At 34.3% G+C, this 25,341-nt stretch overlaps 1 protein-coding gene across 4 annotated transcripts in view; it reads right to left on the bottom strand.

Moving 5' to 3' along the window:
* The window catches only part of Neto (Neuropilin and tolloid-like), a 60,131-nt gene that overhangs the window by 23,958 nt on the left and 10,832 nt on the right, over positions 1–25,341 (bottom strand). For 3 of the 4 annotated variants that reach the window (XM_036371768.2, XM_070109430.1, XM_036371769.2), the window contains exons 2-3: positions 5,089–6,558; positions 851–2,395 (exon numbers count right to left, since the gene is read on the bottom strand). In XM_036371768.2, coding sequence (XP_036227661.2) covers positions 851–2,395; positions 5,089–5,164 — 1,621 coding nt within the window. In that variant the 5' untranslated portion in view covers positions 5,165–6,558. Of the gene's footprint in view, positions 1–850; positions 2,396–5,088; positions 6,705–25,341 lie in introns of all 4 variants that reach the window. The other variant, XM_036371767.2, reaches the window with a different exon arrangement.

Here is a 25,341-nt window from a genome sequence, read left to right as displayed (position 1 = left end):
CACCTCCCAAAAGTTTAAACGCGGTTTTCACGGAACGCTTTATTCAAAGTCGGTGAGGAAAATTCCTCCGAAACGGCTGAACCGTAGACACAAAAATTTACTTAATGAATAAGATTTTGACAATAATTTCATTTTTTTACGCCATTCTGAAGGGGAAAAACAAAATTTATACTAGTCCTTCTTCCCTTATTTTATTTGTGTTTTTGGATTTGAGCTAAGAAAATATTACCTCGCCACCAGGCACCTTTTTTTGGGGATCCTCTTGGATATTGGCAACGGGATGAAGGAAATCCCAAATAAATTGCCGATTATTATGAAAGATATATAAAATTCTGTAAAAATATATTTTTTATATTTTTATACTAAATAGAATGCCTTTTAAAAAAAATTGACAATTTCTGAGTTGCAAGTAAATGTTACCATTTAAGGCTGGGACAATGTTTAACATATTGAACCCCCGGGATAACTGTACCATGAAAAAATTTAAAAGTTTCAAATAAAAATATATTGCCAATTCAGCGAACCTTTATCAGGAACCCTAACCCTCACACGTGGCTACAAACAACATTGCATGAATAAAAAATGGGATTTATACAGATTTAAACGTGACATGCGTATACACACATACTTGTATATATACATATATACATGTAGCTTTCGCTTTCATGTTCGCGCGTTCATTGTAACGGCAGGTGTGTGGCGTGTGCTTTGTCAATTATGTATGCATGTGTGTTTTATGTACGAACGATACAACGTTTACGCAATGCCTTGGCGCCCAGGGCGTATGAGTTATGTATGCGTAATTGTTAACATGCCACATGCAACATTCAACTCTCGACTCACGACTCACCTATAATCACGCGTGTACAGCTGATGTTCTTTGGGTAATCGTTCGGATAATCGGGACTGTAGAATTCATTTTTCGCCGCATCACCCTCATTAAACTTTCGGCATTTGTCTATCGGCTCCTCCTCCGTTTGACGCACCCAGCGACTGCGCTGCTGCTGCCTTTGCTGTTGTTGTTGCTGCTTTGCCGACAATTGTACGAGAGCCGCAAAACTGTGCGTGTTGCCGTGGTCTTTGTTGCCATCGGCATCTAAGTATGAGCTGGAGAATTTGTGTTGATATTGACGAACCACTTCCATTTCCTCGTGCCTTGCCACAATCGTTCGTGCATCCGTTTCCGTCGTGCGCTTCAAGTCGACATTGGCGTCGGTTGCTTTGTAATCGTATAAAATACGCGCTGACTTAAATTGCTTGCTTTGTGCTGTTATTGTGGTTGTTGTTGTTGCTGGTGTTGGCGTTATTATTATTGTATCTTCTACTGTTATTCTTGTTGTTGTTGCAGTTATTGGCGTTGAAATGCCATCAACAATGCCGCTGCTATAGCTGTTGCTGTTGCTATTACTGTTGATTGCTATTTGCGTTTGTGCTGTAGCTGTCACATTCGCCAACCCACCGCCACGCCTCTCAGGCATTGCCACAACCATTGCTGTAGATGCCTGCGTGCTGCCGCTGTCGCCTAGCAAAGTATTGCCAATGTACTTTTGCGGTTTGTCTGCTCTTCTATTGCCAGCATTAACAACCTGTGCCTGTGCGTGTTGCTGTTGTTGTTGCCGTTGCTGCCTTTCATGCTGCCAATGGTGCTTTTGCTGTTCGTGTTGCCTTTGAAGCTGTTGCTTATATATCATTGTGCCTTTCGCATTTATGCCGCTGACATTTATATTGGCCGTGTTGTCAGGCGGCAACTTTATTGTGCTGCCACTATGTCGCGTTGTGATTGCTCTGGTTGCTATTGTAATTGTGGTCCAAGTCGGTTTACTTGCGGCTAACGTTGTTGCCGTGCTGACGCTTAACGTTTTTTTTGCTATGGTTGTTGGTTTTGGTTTTATTGTTCTTATTGTTTTTGGTATTATTGTTGTTGTTGTGGTGGTTGCTGCTGCTGGGCTTGTTGTGTGTTTTTCGACCATTATTGTCATCGATTGAGGCGTTGAAACCATATGTTCCTCCAGTTCTTGTTCCAGTTCCTGCTCCAACTCCGCCTCCGGCGTCGCTCTATCCGCTAACTGCTGCAATTGCTGACTCCACAGTTCCTGGGTGCTCGGTGCACTAATGTACATTTTGTTGCTGTCTTTACTGTTCCTGTTGCTGTTGCCAATCAACATATTTGAATGGTAGTTGTTAAGATTATTATTGTTGTTGTTGTTGTCGTTGGTATTGTTGTTGTTCTTATCGTTGACATTGTACCTGTTGGCGTCAATAAAACCCATTGCTTCTAGCATTTTCATCGTACGCAATGTACTTGCTTGAATTGTTGTTGTTGTGGTTGCTGTTGTTCCTTTGGTTGTCGTTTGTTCATTGTTGTCAGCAAGATTCGTGTGTATATCTGGGGAAACTAGAAGATGTGTGCGTCGGAAGAGAGATAAAGAGAGTGAGAATACACAAAATACAGTTGCTGTCAGCAAAAGTGTGCGAGTGTGTGTATGTGTGTGCACAATTTGTACGACTTTGCGGCAATGAAATGTTGAAAAATTGCGGACTTGTAAAAATATAAAAACAACTTAAAGTAAACAGAGCAACATATAATACACAGGTGTGCAAGAGCCACAGCAAAAGCCAGGTGCCGGCGAACAAGTGTTCAATAGCAATTTCCGACTATTTTCCCACAGCACAACTCTGTAGCTTGTCTGTTATCTCAACGAGCAAGTGTTTCGTGACACGTTCCCTTTTATCTGCGGCAGACCAATATATCTACCATAAAAATATGCGTGTATTTATGTGCCACACACATACACTCCCATATATAATACATTTATGTGTTTCTACATTTTTCGTTTTTGCTTTGACCACGTAAAAATGTTGGTAGTTGGGTTGTAAATATAAGGGAATGAGAGAATGTAAATATTGCTGGCTTTAGTCATAATTTAAGTGCAGAGCGCAGCAGTAAAGGAGAACTGCAAATATTTGTATAAACGCATATATTATGCTTACTTCCATCTTTCCTGTATTAGTTTAGCTTTGAAAATATGCTATTTGCAAGTCAATATGGCGAGATTTTAAATCAATAACAATGCATAACAACTAAATTATTCATTTTGATTTGGCCAAGAAAAACAAAATAAATATACAGTAAAATCCTTTTAAAAGTGACGACTAAATATGTAAATTTTGTGTGGTCCAGTATCTACCTGTATGAATCTCTCCATTATCGATTTTTTTACTTTGTTATATTGATACAATCGTCTCGAACATATGTTCACAGCTTCAGCTATATAGAATGTTTATTTTGCTTGTGAGAGGCATAAAAGTTAGACGTGTTTTGCGTGTTCGGCGATTTGCTGCTGTCGAACCAAATGGATCAAAGAATTTGCTTTCAATAAATGAAACTGAATGCTCAAAACCACTTGAAATGTTGATATTGGCATACGGTGAATATTCTCTGAGTCAAAAAATTGTTTACAAGAGGTACAAGCTTTTCAAAGAGCTGAACAAAATGTGAATGACGACGTTCGTCCTGGACTCCCCAAAACAGCAACAACCGATTAAAATGTTGATGAAATGACGAAAACTGTTAAGGGGAATCATCAAAGGAAGTTGCTAAAGATGTAGGCATATCAGTTGGCTCATACCATGTAGTTTTTCGGAAATTTCGGGCATGAAGCGTGTGACAAGAAGTTTGGCTATCATGGTATACATCTAGTGTTGTATGCCTGGTTTGCAGCCCCAAGTTCTACCAGCTAGGCGTTTGCACAGCATCAGTGGGTTATTGGTCGTTTTACCGAGTAACAAAATGAAATTTTTCATATATGTCTCTTAGGGAGTGGGTTAAAATTTAAAATCACATTAAAAAAAAAAGAGAGACTCGATATTTCTTGGTACACTTAATAGACTGGCGCTCTTGATGTCTTATCTTTTATTATTATTTATATAATAGGACAGTCATTGGTAATTTGACTTTTTGGACCTATGTAATCGATAAAAGTTCCATTTTTTTGTAATAATCTAAATACTAATTGACGTATATTATGGGCCAAAATACTATATACTTACTTACTTACGGACACAATTTAAAAGATCTTCACAAGATGTATGAAGGACACTGAATTTATAAAATTTTAGCTATTCTGTTAAGAACTACCGTAATAGAATGTTCAAATTTTATACTCTCTTTTTATTTTTATACAGTAATCATGCTCAATTTTTTAATTTACTCTTTGACAAACTTAGAGCTGGGTAGATTTAATTTGCGTATGGCTTTTGCAAAAGAAGACCTTAGGGACATTTTTCAATCAGTTTTAAGTTTTAACTCTGCATAGGATAAGGTCGGATTCTATGACATCATAGCGAAAAAGTATTCCAACTTCATCCCGCTCTCATAACATAGAGTTTTTAAGATATAAATGACTGCAAAAAGTAGTCCATTTTGAGCAAACAGAGGTGCTAGGTAATACTTCATGACTAGAACTAAAATAAAGCTTCAATTGTTTAATCGCTAGCGAAAAACTAAAAAAATTGCGAAAGAAATTAGTTAAAATATTGATATATATATGTATGTATTCTTTAAAGTTAAGTCAGATTAGAGCTGTATTGTAAACAACCAAACCTAATTCGGAATTCCTTTACTCCTATACTTTAAAGGCTTATAAAGATGGTCGCTTGGTTTTCATTAAGATAAGATAAGAGAAGTATTTATAGAATCATACTAAGGTTATATTATAGTTTTTTAACCGTACTTTCCTTAGTCAATTTATTTCTATACTATATGCATATCTAACTCGGTTTTATGTAATATTCTCTTTCAGTGTTTCATTCCTGTAAATTACTTTTACACTTGACTATTGAATTCCTTTCGAACTCATTTTCCTAAACACACTTTTATCTGTTGCACACCGTGCTCGTTATCACGCCTATCTTAAATGCCCACCAATAAACTAGCGATGACAAACTGTATTATACCAAGAATTGTTCTTCATTACTTTTAATTATTATGACTAACAAAGTAGCAGTTAAGCGGGATATTTAGCAAATCCATTAAAGGCCGAAAACAAATAATGATTACAAAATACAAAGACAATGAATGCTACTTACCAAGAACAATGCCCATGGCGAGCAAGAAAAGTGTGAACCAGCGACAGCAATAACTGGAACCCTTGTGCTTCATCATTTGCTCTCAATGGGTTGGCATCACCCACCCACTGCCACAGCCGCCCGAACAAACGCCTTTGGGTACTTCGAACTTCGAACGACGAATGACGTTGGCACGGCGCACGGAGCACGGCGCACGGCGAACGACAGGCGACGAAGGACAACAAACAGGCAGATGTTTACTGTAGCAAAATGTCACAAGCGACTGAACGTCAAGCGGACGCTATCCTACTCTAAACTAAACTATAGAGTCTGCAAAGTTCGACCGACTCTACTGCGCACACTATGACAATGAGCCCTTTGACAGTGATTTGTTGCTATTCCACTGACGGCAACTTAAAGTGACACCGAGGCGACTATGGCATAAGTTGTCTTACTGGTACCGTCACTTTGACTGCCACAGCAACTAATACGATCATTCCTTTGCACCGGGCCCCAACTGCGTCGTGTCTTTGGCTATTCCTCAAGCTGTTGAGGGGATGCAAATGCAAATGAAATTACGTTGCCACTAATACGTGTTGCTGTTGTTGTCGTTGTTGATGATGATGTTGTTGTTGAGAACTGTGAACGAAAATAAATGACAGTGTTGTTGCTGCCTCTATCTCTGCCTCTGCTGCGATACCGCAGTGTGAACAAGTCATTCAATCTGAGCCCCCAAAATCACAAACCAGCAGTTGACCGGTTGTTAGGTTGGCCTTACTGGTTGCCAAGGCTGTGGGCTAGCTGTTAGCTGGTGATGTGTACAACTAAATTAGCTCCCTGCTGCTGGCGTAATGATTGAGTTTTTCATGCAATTTATTATACATTTGCCGGTGGTTGGTCGCTCTCACGCCTACCGTTCAATGCTATCGTCGACAGTTACAGGCCGTTGAAGACCAACTACCACACCGATAGCACTGTGAATTGTTGTCTGCTCGCTGCGCTCGGCTCAGCGGCAATGAGTGTTCCATTTACATTTCACTGCCACGTCTGCTCCCTCATGGACTTGCAGCCTATTAGTTTTGTCTTCTACGTTCTACTGCGCCGTTTTGTTTTCCTGTTATATTTGTTTTTTATTTTTCCTATTTTATTTCATTTAGATTTTTATTTTATTCTCGCATCTTTTTGTGTTAACCACAGTGGGCGGCCGGATAACGTCTGTTTCGTGTACTCGATGTTATAAATTTAATTTAGCACCGATGAGACCACACTTGATGTCTCCACTTTGGTGGCAGTTCCCACCTTCTCTCCCTTTCTCGACTACCACTTCTTTTTCACTGTGTTTTTGTTATTTTTATTTGCGCTTTCCTTGAAGTATTAGCACAAAGCACTGCAATGTTTTTCCTTTTAAGCACACTACTTATACTGCTGCTGCTGTTTCTTCTTCTCTTCTGTCTTCGGCTGCTCTTTACACTTGCCACCAACACTTCGTCGCTGTGAATGAATGACATTTGTCCATTTCATCTATTGTTATTTATATATATCTTTGAATATTACTCTCCCATTTCATTCATTCATTCACTTTAGCACTTAATCATTTATTCATTCAGTTCAGTTCGTGTGTGTATTCATTCAGCAAGCTAAAAGTATCTTAAGAGTTATGGCTCTCATCTATATCGGGCGTTTCGATTGTTGTGTGCCCTCAGTAATTTACGCATGTCATTTAAATAAAGGTTGGCATAAATAAATTGGCTAAGACGTTTACAGTTATATAATTTGTGTATGTACAGTTATATAATGTAAAAGAGATGAATTTATGTGTGTGTGTGTGAGAATATGAGCGTAATCAAACATTAATAATCGTGTTAAATGTTTGCAGAGCATATTAGACATTTATTGCCATTTAGACGAGAAATGCTATCTTATGTGTTTGTGTGGTGCAAACAATAATAAAATATTGTTTGGATTGAATAGGAAATATCAATCAATTTGGAAGAAACATTTCTTAGCATCATATTAGGTAAACATCCAAAACAATAATAATTTTTTAGGTATAGAAATGGTAGTATATTTTTAGAGTTTAAGTGATTAAAAAACTGTAACAAAAAAAAAAACAAAATAGTAAAAATTTGAATAATCATAATTTAGTATAACAAACCTTACCTAACTTTACAAAGTTTTTTTTTAATAGAAAATGGATCAATAAAATACAAGGTGTCTTCGGTTCGCCATTTTTTGACGCCAAATGGCAAATAGCTGTCAAAAATTCAAATACAAAGATAAAAATCTAATGAAATAGTTGATAACAAAAACTTAATCATTGAAATATATATATAATTCTAGCAGACTTGAATATAAAAATCGATTTTAGAAAGCTTAAGGGACAAATGTTGTCTGTTGGCTGAAACAGCTGGTATAGTTTGTTCGATTCGCTACTATCTAACGCTTGCTGAATTGTTGTGTTCTATAATATACTTATATTGCATATTTTACTACTTTTATGTTCGGGGGTGCTTAGTCCTTAGGATATGTTGGGCATTTTACTGAGAATTTCAAGTAAACTTCATATATCTCAACACATTGATTGATATTAATTTGTTTATTTGATTTATTTATTAATGGTGCCGTTGCATGGCATTGACATTCGCATGAAGCGGCAAGCGAAGAACACAAATTCGCTGACTCAGTCCACGTGCGAGCTATTTTGCTGCAGAGAAGCTACTCGTGTTAACTTATACATACAGGTTGGTTGAAGAGTTTCAACTCTTAAAAAGAAATTGCACTACTAGCTCGAAATTTATTTTCTTCTCAAATTGGCACATCTGTCGTGAAAACACATGCAAAGTAACAAGTCATTCTATCAGTTAATTCTTTGTTTACAAGCCATTTGAAGTTGACGTGCAGAGTATTTTTTATACTCTCGCAACTTGTTGCTACAGAGTATAATAGTTTTGTTCACCTAACGGTTGTTTGTATCACATAAAACTAATCGAGTTAGATATAGGGTTATATATATATAAATGATCAGGATGAAGAGACGAGTTGAAATCCGGGTGACTGTCTGTCCGTCCGTCCGTCCGTCCGTGCGAGCTCTAACTTGAGTAAAAATTGAGATATCTTTATGAAACTTGGTACACATGTTTCTTGGTTCCGTAAGACGGTTAGTGTGGCAGATGGACCGATCCGACCACTGCCACGCCCACAAAACGCCATTAATCAAAAACGAATAAATTGCTATAACTAAGCTTCACAATAAGATACAAGACTGTTATGTGGTACACACGATCACATTAGGGAGGGGCATCTGCAGTTAAATTTTTTTTTTTAAGTGGGCGTAGACCCGCTCCTAATAGGTTTAATGTGCATATCTCCCAAACCGCTAATGCTATAATAACAAAATAACTGCAAGCAAATGTTTTTAGAACCTCTACCTACAGTGTGAAAATAGTTGAAATCGGGTGGCAACTCCGCCCACACCCCATATAACGGTACTGTTAAAAACTACTAAAAGCGCGATAAATCAAGCACGAAACACGCCAGAGACATTAAATTTTATCTGTGGGATGGTATGAGATAACTTTATAGGAACCGCGTTCAAAATTAGACAGTGGGCGTGGCACCGCCAACTTTTAGGTGAAAACCCATATATTGGGATCTGCTTTACCGATTTCAACCAAATGGGCGAAATCGGACTACAACCACGCCTATTTCCCATATAACAGCATTTTCAATATCTGATTCTTTCACTTTCCACTATGCATATCAAGCAACAATGATTATATCGGGGTAAGACTTTGCGTGAATAATACGTTTAAAGTATGCCACCTTGTGACCAAAAATTGTCTAAATCGAACCAAAACTGTTCAAGCCCCTAAGTACTAAATATGTGGACCCCAGTGCCTATAGTTGACCTTCTACCGAAAATATCAGTCAATCCACAAAGAAATCTCAAACTTGTATACCATTAGACTTTGCGAGAGTATAAAATGCTCGGTTACATCCGAACTTAGCCCTTACTTGTTTAAATATGGAATTGAATATCGCGCAGTGACTCTATTCTTTGTTTCGAAAGGTTTAAAAACAAAGGAAATTTATGAATGTCCTCATCTTCAAAACGCACCGTTGAATTGTGGGCTAATGAATTTAAACGTGGTCATACTAGGCTTGAAGACGATACACACGAAGGACGACCAAAAACCGCAACCACACAAGAAATCATTGAACAAGTTCATAATATTGCTAGTGAAGATCTCAGTTTGATCAAGCGTGAAATTGCTATTGCCATAGGCATCTCAGACGGATGAGTACTTCATATTCTACATGGCGAATTACATATGATAAAGATGTTTGGAAAGTTAGTGTCGCATACGTTAACAATTCAACAAAAACTGGATAGAAATATGTCAGAATAATTTGGAGCGTTTTAAGCAGAATGAAACCGATTTCTTGCGTCGTTTTATAACTATGGATGAGACTTTGATCTACCACCATGATTACAAATTTAAACAGGAACGTTTACAGTGGACTGAAGCTGATTGTTCAGCTCCAAAGCAGGAAGTCACAACGATACACATAGAAGGTTATGGCATCAGGTTTTTGGGATGCAAAAAGAATTTTGTTGATTGATTATCTGCAGAAAGGTAAAACAATCACCTCTAAATATTATTGCGGCCTTTTGGATCAGATGGATGAAGAAATTCGTAAGAAAAGACCTGGTTTACAGCACAAAAAATCGTGTTTCATCAAGACAACGTACCTGTTCAGACAATTACAAAATTAGGCGAATTGAAGTACGAATTGTTTGAGCATCCACCGTATTTACCAGATTTGGCTCCCAGCGACTACTACCTCTTCAGAAACCGGAAACAATTCCTTCGTGGAAAGGGTTTTTCGTCGAATAAAGAAGCTTTTACAGCTGTAGACTGGTATTTTGCAGAGCTTCCAGAAAGTCATTATAGGGATGGCATAAAATTTTTGGAGGATCATTGCAATAAGAGCATTGAAGTTAAGAGAGATAATATTGAATAAAAAAATATATCTCGTACCAAAAACAGTATTTTTTCGTTTCGAGCGCAGAAACTTTTCAACCAACCTGTATGTATAAAATATTTGTTAAAAACAAATTCGGCTTTGGAAATATGAATATGTGACTTGTTTTGCGCGGATTTATACATATTCCTCATCGCAGCTTACCTAGTTCCAGCATATACTATGGTTTGGGTATGAAGCGTTACAATGGTAGACTAGTACCAAAGCGGATATATCTTTGGCAAAAACGACGTCGAGTAGAGATCTCAAAGTGATGCTTGACAACGTACCTGCGGACTATGCAATCATCAAGTGCATCATTATTGGTTCGAGACGTGGGTTTATGAATATGACATCGAAGCTGCTCAATAATCAAGCGAATGGCGCTCCAAAAATGAAAACTGGAAAATTCGCTGAAGGCACTGAAAGCCATCCAAGCCGAGACATTTAGCAAGTGTGTGGAAAATTTGATAAATCGTCGGCATGTTTGTACTAGCTCAAAAGGAGTATATTTTGAAGGCGATAATAAAGATTTGTATTGAATTACAATACGTAAAATTTTTATATTTTTTTGTCAGTTCGTCATAAATTTGATCAGATGTATATGTTTGATTCAAATTTGATTGCGATTTTGGGAATGATTTTACGAAGCACAATTTCAATTCAATTCAAGAGAAGTCTAATACTAATAGTGTTAATTCTTAACAGTAACAATCTTTAGAGTGGGAGAGAGTGCTGATTTGGTCGAGTGACGTTAACTCACTGAAATTCGCAAATATATGTTAAAACAGATCAAAGTGGCGTTTGTGGTTACGCTTTAAGTGTAATTAAAATGTTTGTGTACATTTTAACAACAAATTGTTATAATGCTTTTCTGCTGAAACACGTGACTCTCTCAGATTTCGAATTCCCAATTACGGAATAATTGAATACATGTATACACATGTACCAAACGAGCTTAAATACATCGGCATTAATTTACAGCAACTTAAATTATTTTGTCAGCAGCCAAACGAATTCAATTAGCCCATGCATTTGTACGGGAAAATTCAATTCGACATGAGTATTTATATGTATGTGCAAGTGCTTGTATGTATGTATATTATACGTTTGAATGTAATAAATATTAATTTTGAATATTAACCAAGTGAAAGAGCCAATATGTAAGCTTGCGCAGTTATGCTTCATCGAAACAAAGTGGCAACCATATAAAGGACCAGGAAAACACTTTCCACATTAATCACTAATTGACAATTATGTGGTTATGAAAGTGAGCATAAAAGCGCACATATACTAATACAAATACACACTTACAACGGAGAGTGGTTAAATATGTTTGTATGTGTGTGTAAATAAGTAAAAGGGATTTGTGGCATAGTGGGCAAATAAATAAACCAATTAGTAAGAATGAGGAGCTACAACTTACGAAAATACAGTTACATAAATACCTATATATAAATTGATACATAAATATTGCTTACCCATGTATTTAACGTTAACTGTATATATGTATCATCGAACATTATTTAATGGCAACGCTAATAGCACATCAATAGATGGCGATAGGCACTATGTCACTGCATAAAGTGCAATTAAAACCAAAAAAAAAATAAAAACGGTAAATTCGGTCGTGCCGAAGCAGTAATACTCTTCACAAATAAAAAAACAAAGAACTTGATTTCAATCGCCCAGTTTGTATTACAGCTATCGCTTTATGCTATATTGGTCTGATCTGAACAATTTCTTTTGTCTTGAAATCCACGCTAAATTTTGTGAATCTGAATTTTTATGGTCTGAATAATTCGTTTGGAGATTGTTCCTTGTCCTTTGGAAATTATTTTCGTTAAATTCCGTCAAGATATCGTGTCAAAATAAAAAGTTTTCCATACAAGAACTTGATTTTTATCCTTCAGTTTGTATGGCAACTATATGCTATACTGGTCTAGAATAACTTTTTCGGAGATTGGTTTTGGGCAATTATCCACGCCAAATTTTGTGAAGATATCTTGTCAAATAATAGAGTTTTCCATAAATGGACTTGATTTGAATTATGCAGTTTGTATCACAGCTATATGCTATAGCGGCCCGATCCGAATAATTTATTTGATGATTGCACCTTTGTCTGAGACAATGATCCACGCCAAATTTTGTGAAGATGTCAAATATAAAAGCTTTTCTTATAAGGACTTAATTTTTATCGTTTAGTTATATGTTAGAGTGGTCCGATATCGGCGGTTCCGACAAATGAGTGCCAAATTTCATATCGATATATGAAAAACTGAGAGACTTGTTCGCATATATACGGACAGAAGAACATTGCCAAATTGACAGCTTGTCACACTCAGCATTTATATATAGTATATATATTATAGGGTCTCCGACGTTTCCTTCTAGGTTTAACAAACTTCATGACAAATTTAATACACCCTGTTCAGGGTATAACAAAACAAAAGCGGGAAAAATTTCGCTAATATTTAACCAATATTTAATTATTATATGCGAAATAGCTTTCATTAAATACGCCTCTACATGGGTTAGCGCTTTAATCCTTCGCCTGGAAATTACATTGCAATTAAATTCTCACGCATTAAAAATAATTGCATTCAATTTAATTACAACCTAACCACTAAATTAAATTCCATGCAATAAAATACGCAATGCATACCAATGCAAGTAATTTTCGAACAATTTTATCACACATAGTGATAATGCGATAGCATATAGTAATATGGTATTGAAATATTCCCATTAATCACAAAATAAGAAAATTTCGTAAAATCCACAATCTAAAAACAAATTTTAAGCTTCATTTACGCATTTTCTATAAAAAAACAAAACTCAAAATAACAAAAAACATATTGCATACTTTTAGGAGCGCATTTTTTGGTAACGCTGTAAACAAGCAATATCACTAAAGTTAGTTTAATATATTTATGCCAAACTTTTGCAAACTAACAATTTTTCATACTACTTAACTATATTAAAAAGCAATATGTTGAAATAATCCACTTTAGGGCGAACCAAAAGTTTAGTTTTAGACAAGACAAGAAAGAAGCCATATTTTCTTGAAAAAAAAGACTCCGAAAAGCAAAAGTTGAAGATTGATTTTTGTTTTTTTAGAAAAGCCTCAGAAAGTATTTCTGATATGGAAAAGCTTCAGCAATTCGGGGGTAGCCCCAAATGTTTTGCATAAAATTAAGTCAATCGGCACAAATATGTGAAGGTATCGATCAGATTTCCAGCCCAGATAGATTTGAATATAACAACTATTCAAGGTATTTGCATGATTTTATTTGGAATAATGGATATGACAAATATTCCCTTCTTTATATTCTGAATAGGATTTATATCCAGAAGGAAACATCGGAGACCTTATAAAATGTATATATAAATGATCAGCGTGACGAGCTAAGTTTATTTAGAGATGTCCATTTGTCTTTATATATACGAACTAGTTCCTCAATCTTTCAGGTTTCGCTCTAAAATTTTGCACATGTCCTATTTGTACCAAGAAGCTGCTCATCTGTGGGAACCGCCGATATCGGTCCACTTTGGCGTATATATACATAGCTGCCATACCAACTGAAAGATCAGAATCAAGTTCTTGTAAGGAAAACTTTTTTACTTGACATACCTTCGCATGGATTATTATACAAAGACATGCTACAATACCGATCGAAAAAATTCTTGTTCTTTTATGGAAACTTGTTTATATGTGAAGGGTATTAAAACCAAAATCAAAGTTTTTTCTTGTTGTCATTCAGCTCAGATTTCACTTTTATTTTGGACTGTCTCATATAAAAATAATATTGCCATGTATTGTGTAACACCCTAATATTATGTGTATGAAAATACTAGGTATCGCACATCCGTAAGTTTATAGCCAATTGAGTATGCTCATACTTACTTACAGTATATATAATATAGTACATGTGTAACGTCTTTGTAATAAATGCATGAAAAATTATGTTCATTGAAAAGCTGTGAAAAGTTTACAAGTAAGTAAATTAAGCCTTCCGCTGTGATCAAATAAAGTTTGGACAAAAATTTCTTTTTCGGTTTGCTTTGTTTTTGCATTGTTTTTTGGTTGTTTATAACGTAAAGTATAATATGTAAGCGAGTAACCAAGTCGCTTTTAACGAGCTTTAGTTTTATTTGCGCCTTAAAGTTTTGCTATTGCTAACTGAAATGTGTGCGAGTATAGTGTGGCAAATTTTGTTGTTGTTGATGGTGTCTGGTAAATTCGACAATCGACATCATCGCAAGAATTTCATACGTAATTAAATGGGCAGTCAAGGCAAAAATACTGTCTTACAGTGATGGTCGTAAATATTAGCACTGTTAGGAGTGCAGAACTTACGCTGTTTGCTAGTTGAGGTTTTATTTTTCTCAGGCTGGAATATTTTTGGAGGTTAACAATTTTCACTTAGTTAATTTCCTTAAGTGCTGTATACAAATTACATTAAAAAGTTATCGAGACATATTGGATTAAAGTTCAGTCACTGCCACCAAAAGTAAACGAAATTGGTCGATGGGCTCTTTCTCTGATGTAACAAAACGCAAAATTTCGCCAATATATGGAGCAAAAACGGAGCTATCTTGAAACTAAATGCGGTACTACTCTTCCTATAAGGTGAAATTGCACGAAATATAGCTGAAAACGGTCCGTATTTTTGCAAACAGCTATGTAACTAGTATAGCTTTCTTCTGTCTAGCCATTATTCATCCATTATATCTTATAGATATTATATGTAAGTTTTGAGTTTGGGGTTTTAATTAAATTTAAGAAAGTCGTACCATAGCGGGATCAAATATTTACAACTGTATTGTAGTATTAGTATTATTTTTTTCTAATTTTCATACATCTACTTTTATAATCCAATCTGCCTACAATTATATCAACACCAATATGCTAACGGATATTATATAAAAAAATATTTATTTCCATGTTTATATAACTCCGCATAAATGTTATTCCCCTGGGATATTTCTTAATTATAATAAAGATAAACAAGGCGCTGATGAAATGACCGCATAATTAAATGAATGCTGCCTCAGCATTAATGCGAAAATGTGTATGTCAGCAACACATATGTATAAAGTAAATACACATGAATACATATGAAAATACCCTGTCGGAAAACATAGAATGGTAAGATAAAACAAAGACTGGGGAACTCTTACCACTTTTCTTTGCACTTGACAAATTAACAAAATATTGTTATATAAAGTAAAAAGCCTTTTGTTATTCTGTGGCACTCTTGATAAAACATACGAGTAAAGCTTTAGAACAGCTGATTGTTTTTTTTGGAAGAAAGCATCGTCAAAAGCATTTGTCATCTTGACAATTTATCAAGAAAAGAGCATTTTAGGTAGGATACAGAAAAGAAAAATCTTAATAAATTGTCAAACTTGATATATTAGTAAGATGGTAAATTTGTTTGCACAAAAATGGGGTGAAAGTATATAGAAACAAGAGGTCACAAATGAAATCGAAAAATATAAAGGAAGATTTAAGATTCAGTAAGTAGAGTGATAACGTTAATGGGCATATATTTTCTCCATATACAACATTTTTAAATTACTGCTAATATTTCAACGCATTTCAAATATTTCCCAATTTATTGTCTTATGAGATCAATATTGTAACTGTAATTATTTATAAATATGTATGTATGTTTTTTTAAATATTCCAATCGCTCTCAAATATATCTTTGCCAGAAATTTTTCAAAAACCGTCGAAATTAGTGTGATGCCCATATTGTAGTATATCATTTATGTTTACAACTTTTATTTAAACAATTTAAATGAGTGGCAACCCTTCTCTATAATATGTTCAACTATAAGCTATTTTAAATTTCGTTTATTTTGATTGCTTTTTTATTAATTGTGTTAAAGTTATCAAGTTTATAAAAGAAATTTTCCAAATATGTGGTAACACTGGTTAAATTAATTTTATTTTAGCCTTTCTTCTTTTTAAACGTTGTTTTTGATTAAAATTTCCAAATTTGTGGCAACTTTTAAATGCTTTTATTTTAAACTATTTAGGTTTTGCTCCGAGAAATAAAAAGTATTATTTCCCGTTTTCCCAACGGTGACGCTTAGTAATGCGGCCAGTGCGCAACTAAGAAATTTGCCTGCAGGGCATCTATAGCATTTACATTATATAATATTATATTTGCTTTGAATATATATGTAGATATATGATATATGTTTGTATGTATGTGCTCACTTTTACCCTTATACACTTGTTGGTGTGCGGCGAGTGGCATAAGGGCAAATCTAAAGTTAGAGCAAAGCAAAGGGCACCGCTGTGTACATGTCCTCTGTGGTTGCCATGAGTTCATAGTGGCGTTGAAACGTGAATACTCTTTGTTAATGAGTGACACAACAATAGCAATGACGGTAACTAACTACAACAGCAACCGAAGCAGAAGGTCAAAATCAGCGTAATGGAAGGTCTTAAGAGAGAGCATACAAACAAATAATAAAAGGTTTTGAGTGGAGTAAGGGAAAAGAATTAATATATGAATATCTAACTGATATATACTATGTATATGTATGCTACACACAGACAATCAGCTTAGCTTTCATTTAAAGTAATTGAGTGCTTTAAAGCTTCGAAAGTGTATTAATGAAAGTCCCCTTTATTGATTTTGGTATTATTGATGAAAGCCATTAAAAACATTAAATTTACCAAGGATTGAAATGTTTCTAATATATAAGTGTTTGAGTAGAGTCAAGTCACCTGCCATAACATTTCGAGTGTGAAACTTTTGAAGTGCACAGCTGTCATAAATATTGCATGTATTCATACATTTTCGAAGGAAAATGCTGTGCGAATAAACTTTCGCAAGAAAAATTGAAATATTAGGAAAGTGCGTTGAAAATGCAGAAAGGCAAACACAGCTTCAATAAATATTTTTAAAAATCTTAGTGCCCTGGGATTCACGTTTGACTCAATGTGCCATTTGCAAATATTAAACGTGGCTCATAAAGAGCAGAATACTAATGTATGATCTCTTTTTACGTAGGTATAACTGAATTAAATTTTGGTAAATATTTCATATTGAATGTTGTCCAAGTTATGCATTGTACTGCAGAAAATTTCTTCAAAGTTTTAACTAATTGTCATTTGCTTAAGTTTTCTAATAATCGATTTAGTGCGGCTAATATAATATAATGTTTCAAATCACTCGATAATAATAACTTTCTAAGTTCTATATTATTCTTTTAGGAACTCTTATTACTCCTTTCGTTTCCAGATACTACTGGAACGATGATTTTTTTGTATATAACTTATGTCGAATATACATAAAAATATTTGAGAATATTTTCCGAATTTGAAGCCGTTCTGGCAAATAGTTTCCGAGATATGAGCGTATTTATAAGAATATTTTACCTTATTGTAATCGGCTCCAAAATATCAAACTCGCTTTTCTTCAAACACTGTTTTCAGAGTCGCTGGAGATTATTCCAAAACGGTTGGAGCGATTAACTCGAAATTTTTGCACTACTTTTTTAGATATACCATATGTATCAGGTAATGAACAAAGAAATAATTTTTGGTAGTAATGTCGATTTTTAAGTCCCCCTTTTTGTCAAAAATCAAAACTTTTACTACTATAGCATGTACCTATGTATATACCTGACTGCGAAGGGCATTATAACTGCTGTGCAACCAAGGTAAACATTTTTTCATTGTGTTTGTTTTAGGTTTTGGATTTGAGAAAATTTGAAGCAAAAAAATCTTCCTGACCGCCAGACACCTGATTTCCCCCTGAAGGTTGGCTCCGGGATCAAGGGAATCCAAAATTTTTCAAAATGAGTATTTGGCTATTAATTAGCATTAAATGTAGCACCTAAATGAACATTTTTTTCTTTTTAACTTTAAAAAAATTTACAGTAAACGTATTTTTTTTTTACATGTAAATGAATATAATCTCGTAAACGTAATACCTGCCATACATTAGATCGGTCACTAAGGAGACTTGTCGGGCTAAAGGTCCTTGAGCTTAAGGAGGATTTAATTTTGAGATCTAATCTAATCTACAAATACAGAAAATCGTTATGTTTTAAAGCGACTGAGGCTTGTACGTTGAAGTCATCATCATATTTCTAAGCTGAAGAAGCTTATCAAAATTCAGCAGCTGTACCAAATATACTATTTATGTATATATATTTTTCCTTTTATTTTTAGCATTACTCAATTATTGATGTGAGCATTGCCCTTTTGCATTTATAACCTCCTTTATTAGGAACCTCAATAAAATTGTTCTCAGCCGGTTCACAATTGTGGTAGATGAAAAAGCTGTAAAAATGCTTTATGTTTATGGAAACAGCGGTATTCATATGTAGCACCACATCGACTTCAGCAAATAATTCCTTTTACTTTGTTTATGTTTTATCCCACAGTCGCATGCATTGCATTTTTATTTCTATCTATTAAATACAGTTAATTTGCTGAATATTATATAACGCACTTATAGTTTAAATTGCTAATAAAAGAATCTGACTGCCAAGAGAGTGCAGAATCAGCGCGTGCACACAGACCTGTATTGGTACATGTATTTGTATTTGTAGTTGCATTTGTGCTTGTAGTTGTGTTTGTATTTTGTATTTCCATTTGTGTTTAATACATAAATGAATATAAACGAGCGCAACACACACAAGCCTTGCCCAGATTCCCAGTTGAATAACGGTAATATACAAAGCGTGAAAACCTCCATATTTACGACAAGCTACTACTCCATGCAGCATATAATGGCATATATTCAATATGAAAAAGCTTTCCCCCTTTTAACTTCCATTGAGCTTTTGCCTTTTCACTTATTTGCACTGGCAGCGCTCTAACATCCGACTAGATTTAAATAAATTAGAGGGGTCCATTTTAAAGTAGTTCGGTAAACCTCGGAACTTGCGGTACTCCTGTTGTTATTAACTAAAGTGATAAATTTCTGGTTTAAGGACTGTTAAGTGAAAGGGTTGCGGGGAAGTTTCCAATGCGTCTGAGAAAAGCCAATATACAATTAACTGAACGGTGGATGGTCGGATGTGAGCGGTGTGAGAGCGGTGTAAGGCGCGTGTAGCACCTTTCGTTTTTTAGCCTGTTGTTGTAGCTAGCGAGAAAATAATGTTTTTAAGACAATCAACTTCATTATCCTCTTAACCGTTATACTTAAGTGAGCAGAGTTTAATTAGTGCTTTTAACGTTGGAAAAAACGCACGAAGTGTCGAAAAAATGGAAATGGAAAGAGGTTTCGGAAATTGTGCGTATTTACATAATTATGTTTACGCGTGTAAAAAAGAGTTTTATTCGTTGCGTAGAAGGACGGTCGAGTTTTTTACGTTTGTGTCGAATTTGTGTATTATATACAGGGTGCGTCGATAGAATTTTTTGAAATTTGTACTTAGTTGTGTTTAAACGTCTTTGAATAAATGAATCTGGGCGACTTTTGTCTAGAAGGGCTTGTGGACTATCTAACATGAAAAAGTGAGGTTGTAAGAAAATGGTTGAAAGCATATGCCCACTATCTGACTGGTAGGATCTACAGCTGGTATATTCACTTGCTTAATCAGTGAGAACGACAAGTTACTAGAACTGACTGGTTTCCCTCCTTCGATGATGGTTTGCTGGTGCTCATCAAGTTCATCAAGACTGATGTCAAGGTGAATGACTTTATTTTCAAAATTGCGTAGGTTGCCTATATATTTAGCGATCTGGCAACTCTAGTTTTGCAATCTGGCAAATCACAGCTTTATCGTCAAGTTTTACAATTGACATTTTGATGTTATACATACTCAGAACATTTTGACATACTAGTGCTACTTGTGTAGTTTACAATAACTTAAAATATTCGTCTCGGGTAAAAAATTTTAAATCTCTAACATTTTCGCGATTATGCATCGATGAATAAAGCTCCATCAAGGACCAGTGTTTATCGATGGTATGGTGAATTCCTTCGATATAATTTCTCTAAAATTGAAAGTTTTTCAAGGTAGCTTAAGGAAAGTTTGGAGAATGTTTTTTTAAATTAATTTAATTTTTTATTAATAATTTGTTACTGTTCTAGTAAATGTCTTTATTTGAACATTTTTAATAAATAACATTTCACAGCTACATATTTTGATTAATAATAACCAGTGTTATTATTGAAACACGTTTTATCATGCAATTAAGAGGACAGTTAGAGATATGAATAGAAACATCAAGTGAGCGTGAATATGCGCAAAAACATTTAATATCAAATTATGCTGTAATTTATTTACATACATATGTATATGTGTATATATATAGAACCTACTTATGGGTATGTATGGATATGTGCTCCTACTTGTATTCACTGATGTGTTGGTGAGCGTAAAAATTAATGGCGCACGTGGCCTCGTACCCTAATTCGATTGTAAGTGCTGCCGAGAAAAATGAGAGAATATGCATATATTCAGATATAAAATATATGTATATATATAATATATGCATGTGTTGTCTACAAATGCAGTCATTCATATGCATGCGAGTGCCCAAGTTTGTGAGCTTTGATATTTGCAAGTCATTTTATTTAGTCTTAACTTTATGTTGACATCCCCAATAATTATTTTTAGATGAATTAAATGCAAATGCGAACTGCAAATGCTGAATGACAATAATCCGGCGAAGCAACTAAATATGTTTGTATGTATGTCTGTTTGTAAGAAGAGCTATTAATAGTGCACTTGTCAAATAGAATGTTAACTAAGGAAGATGTAAAAATATGGACCCCTTTTAGTAAGATTACAGAAACTTTGAATTCAAGTTATTTAGGGAGGCTGAAGTTGCATTATTAAGCCTTTACCGTTATTTCAGTTATCTTAGATTCTAAAGAGTGGAGTTACTACCCACTTGAGATGCCCTTTCAAAGAGGAGGTACTTATAAACTTCTGCTAAGATGGAATTATGAAGAGCTTTAGGGCGAAAGTATATATAATACTTGTATGAGTATAATTCTTTGTAAATTATAAACTAACTAAAAAACTCAAAGAGCCTGTGAAATTGGAATGATATCAAACGAAATAAATGCCGGTAAAAATATGATGTTTATGTGATAAACGGTGGGAATAGAACTGCTTTACTAGAGAAACTATTTTACCGTACTATTCGGGTTGACATAAGAACATAAAGAGAGTTCAGAAGCAGTTTAAATCATTGCTCAGGAAATGATTACTTATATATGTTTGTAATGAGTCTAAAGTATTACCAAGATACTTCCGTTTCAGATCCAAAAGGTTTATGGATTACTTGCATTTAGCAAGGTTACCTTACTTTTGGGGGTTTTCAAATTTTGTTGGATCCTTCAGTAATTTAAAGGAACTAGCTACTAGTATCGTCTTAACAGTCTTAACACCTAACCCAACCAAAGTTTCTGGGCTTATCGGTAAAAGCTCACTTTGCTTAAATTAAACGAGCTATAAATGAGCAAATTAGGATCTTTTCTATCACAGCGTCATCTAGCGAATCAAAATAAGGAATAAATCCGTTTTCGCAAGCACGTATCGTTTTCGTGATTAAATTCCTTAATATATATTCATGCTACGCATCTATCTCTATACTAAAATTTTCTATCTGGTAAGAGAGGTTGCACGTACTACAAATTTATGCGACGATTTGAGAAAAATCTGTGGAATGTAGTTCCTCAAAGCTGCGCTTGAATCCATTTATACATCACATATTTTAGGGCAGTTCTTTGCTGTTAGTTGATTTTGTTTAAAACCGGTTTTTTTTTCATTGAATGTTCTTATTGATATGGCTAATCTGAAGCCTTTATATTGGAGCTTACTTTTGAAGTAGACTATTCAGAGTTCAACAAAAACCGTAAGTGAAATTTTTAAAAATTGTATCAAAAAAAAATTAAAGGAAAGCTATTTTACAAGGTATAGGCTAGGAAATTTTTATAGACATACATATTTTTCGTGACTAACATTTTCTCGTTGAAAAAAAGTTAATAGTGATTTGCGCTAAAATGTATGCAACATTATATGACAGGCTTTTTTTGTATACCTATGTATTTTTCACTAGATTAGTTGGCTATTTCAAAACAACAAAATTGAAAAGTTGGCAACAACGAAGGGCGAAGTGAATAAAAAAATATATAGAATTTTTCAAAGCATATATTTTAGTGCTGCTTCCTTCATTTTGCATAATTTATAGTTGGTGGTATACCTTGCATTTTACTCAACTTTTAGTTATCTGCTGGTGGAAAAAAATGCGTGAAAAACAAAAGCACTGTTTTATACACGGGTTAAAATGTTTTGCAATTTTCCGCATGACTTTTCTAACGAAAAAGTAAAATAAGCGACGCAAAAGATAACAGGTGTGAAGCAAACAAGAAAAATTAAATGTTATACGGGTTTTTGTTTACTTGCAGCTAAATTTTCAATATTTAACCTATTTTTACCTATACTTACACAAGAGGCACATTTCTCGTTTTTTTGAAAGAGTAATGTTGTTTTTTTTTTTGAATGAGATTGGCTACGTAAGGTCGTAAAGTAGTGTGAGAGTTTTAGGGATTTCAAAACCATTTTATAATTGCTTTAGTTAATACTCAGTTGGTTTGAAAAAAGTAGAGAGTTGCCAAGGATTTGAAATAAGTTATATAGAAAGGTGATAATAGATACTTCCTAGAATAGAGGATTCCTAAAGTCGAAACAAGCAAAAAAAAATGTATACGTTTGATTTTTTGTATTGCCAATCGCTGGGCTATCCCAGCTAAGGGTTATAACAAAATTATAGCAAAGTAGATTAAGTTTTGGCATGCTTGCATTGTCTCAGGAGCCTAATTGGAGCGGATAATAAAGATTTTTATTAAAATTTATTTTTAAGAAATTAAAGTGTTGAGAAAATGTGAAAAGAAAATTGTATTGTTCAGCAACTCATGTTGAATATTAGTAAGTTTTCGGAATAGATACTAATATGTAGATCTGACTTTATAAAGGAATAATCATTATCATAATTTTTTCCCACAGACGGCGAAAAGAATTGAGACTTTTCTTTTTTTGGGAACAAGTGTGCCTTTATACCTTAATTCTATGAGAATGATTCTTCGTATGATCCAAGAATGATACAATAAGAGTTTACGTCAACTTGTTACCGTTATTTTTGTTTTTTTTTTTGCTTCGGCTGTGACTGAAGTGATATCCTAATTTGAAAAAAAAAAATTTATTTTTTAAACATTTTTCCACGCATTTCACTTAAAGGTTAAATATAATAATTTATAATATTATATAATATATATACAAAATTGTTGGCGTTTTCGTTTACAATCTGCATGTAAATTTTGTCGGTGTTTCCGTATTATCTTCTAATTCTAAAATATATGATTTCATCATGTTGAAGCAATTTTTTCTCTACCATTCTTGTATTGATCCATTTCGTTAATACATACCGTTTTTAGGTTAGGTATTTTCGTAATAAGGGTGCATCATACATCAAATCTGAAGCAATGAAAAGAAGCAATATGACTGCAGCGCCACCTATTTACAAATATGTAGACGAGTTGCTAAAGAATCGTTCAAGGAGTTTAACAAATTTAGTAGCAGTAACGAAACAGAGAAACAACAATAAAGTAGCCAATTTTCTGAAATTTCCGGCGAATTGTTTAATGGTTTATTTTTATCACTAATTCTCGGAAATTTCAGTACAACACAAACACATGAAAATCGATAAAACTGCAGTGTAGCGAAGCGTCTGCATGCGGATCTCGGAATATTATATATATACAAGTATAGGTATACAATATTAGGGTGGTTTTTTTTCGCTTGGTACTTTCAAAATTTGATTGATATACACCACTAAGAAAGTCTTTCCAAGTATGAGCTTTTAATTGTAACGGGAAGGGCCTCTGCTTGAAAAAATATTTCGTTTAGTGTATTTTGTAGGAAATTATAAGTTCTATCCTTTTAAAAGATATTAACGTATGTAGTTTGATTATTTTGAGGAACATTTTTTTATACTCTCGCAACCTGTTGCTACAGAGTATAATAGTTTTATTCATCTAACGGTTGTTTGTTTTACCTAAAACTTATCGAGTTAGATATTGGGCTATGTATATATCATTGATCAGGATGAAGAGACGAGTTGAAATCCGTGCGAGCTCTAACTTGAGTAAAAATTGAGATATCTTTATGAAACTTGGTACACATGTTTCTTGGTTCCGTAAGACGGTTAGTGTGGCAGATGGACCGATCCGACCACTGCCACGCCCACAAAACGCCATTAATCAAAAACGAATAAATTGCTATAACTAAGCTTCACAATAAGATACAAGATTGTTATTTGGTATACAGGACCACATTAGGGAGGGGAATCTGCAGTTTGTGGTTACGCTCTATAATAAGTTTAATGCGCATATCTCCTAAACCGCTAAAGCTATATTAAAAAAAAATAACTGAGGACAAATGTTTTTAGAACTTATATCGACTGGGTGAAATCGGGTGGCAACTCCGCCTACTCCCCATATAACGGTACTGTTAAAAATTACTAAAAGCGCGATAAATCAAGCACTAAACACGCCAGTGACATTAAATTTTATTTCTAGGATGGTATGAGATGACTTCAACATTCTTCTCATATTTCACAGTGCCTTAAGTTGACTACTTACCGAAAATATCGGTATATTAAATAATTAAAATTTATATAATAAAATAAATAAATGAAACTCCCGATAATAGTACGGTTTTATGTTAAAAATTAGTTGAATCGGATCAATACTTCCTTTAATATAAAACTTTGCCAACACCTGAAATAATTTCCGGGGCTCTGATCTTTGCAAGTTGCGAGAGTATAAAATGTTCGGTTACACCCGAACTTAGAACTTCCTTACTTGTTTCTTATAAATTTGATATCTCATTTCACTAAAAAAGTCATTTTGAATTGCAAAACTCATAGTTTCGTAGGAATAAAAACCAATGTATTGCTCTTTTCCCTTATTATATTTCTTTTATAGTGTTTTTTATTTTTTTGTTTTTTCATTGAATTTCGTGATGGATATCGCGTAAACGCTTAACTTATGCGAAAAAATTATAAAGGCCATTTTTGTATCTTAGAATATCAAGCGAAAAAAATATCGTTTTTTAACCCACCCTATTATGTATGTATTTATATATTTAATTATATAGGTACTTAGTAACAACGAGTAAGTTTATATATCTATGTGTGTGTATGTGTATAAGAAGATTTGTATATATGTATGTAAGTATTTATACTGCGAAAGTATC

Source organism: Bactrocera oleae, chromosome 5, assembly GCF_042242935.1.
Source record: "Bactrocera oleae isolate idBacOlea1 chromosome 5, idBacOlea1, whole genome shotgun sequence".
Taxonomy (NCBI): Eukaryota; Metazoa; Arthropoda; class Insecta; order Diptera; family Tephritidae; genus Bactrocera; species Bactrocera oleae.
This window is presented reverse-complemented; position numbering and strand designations above follow the sequence as displayed.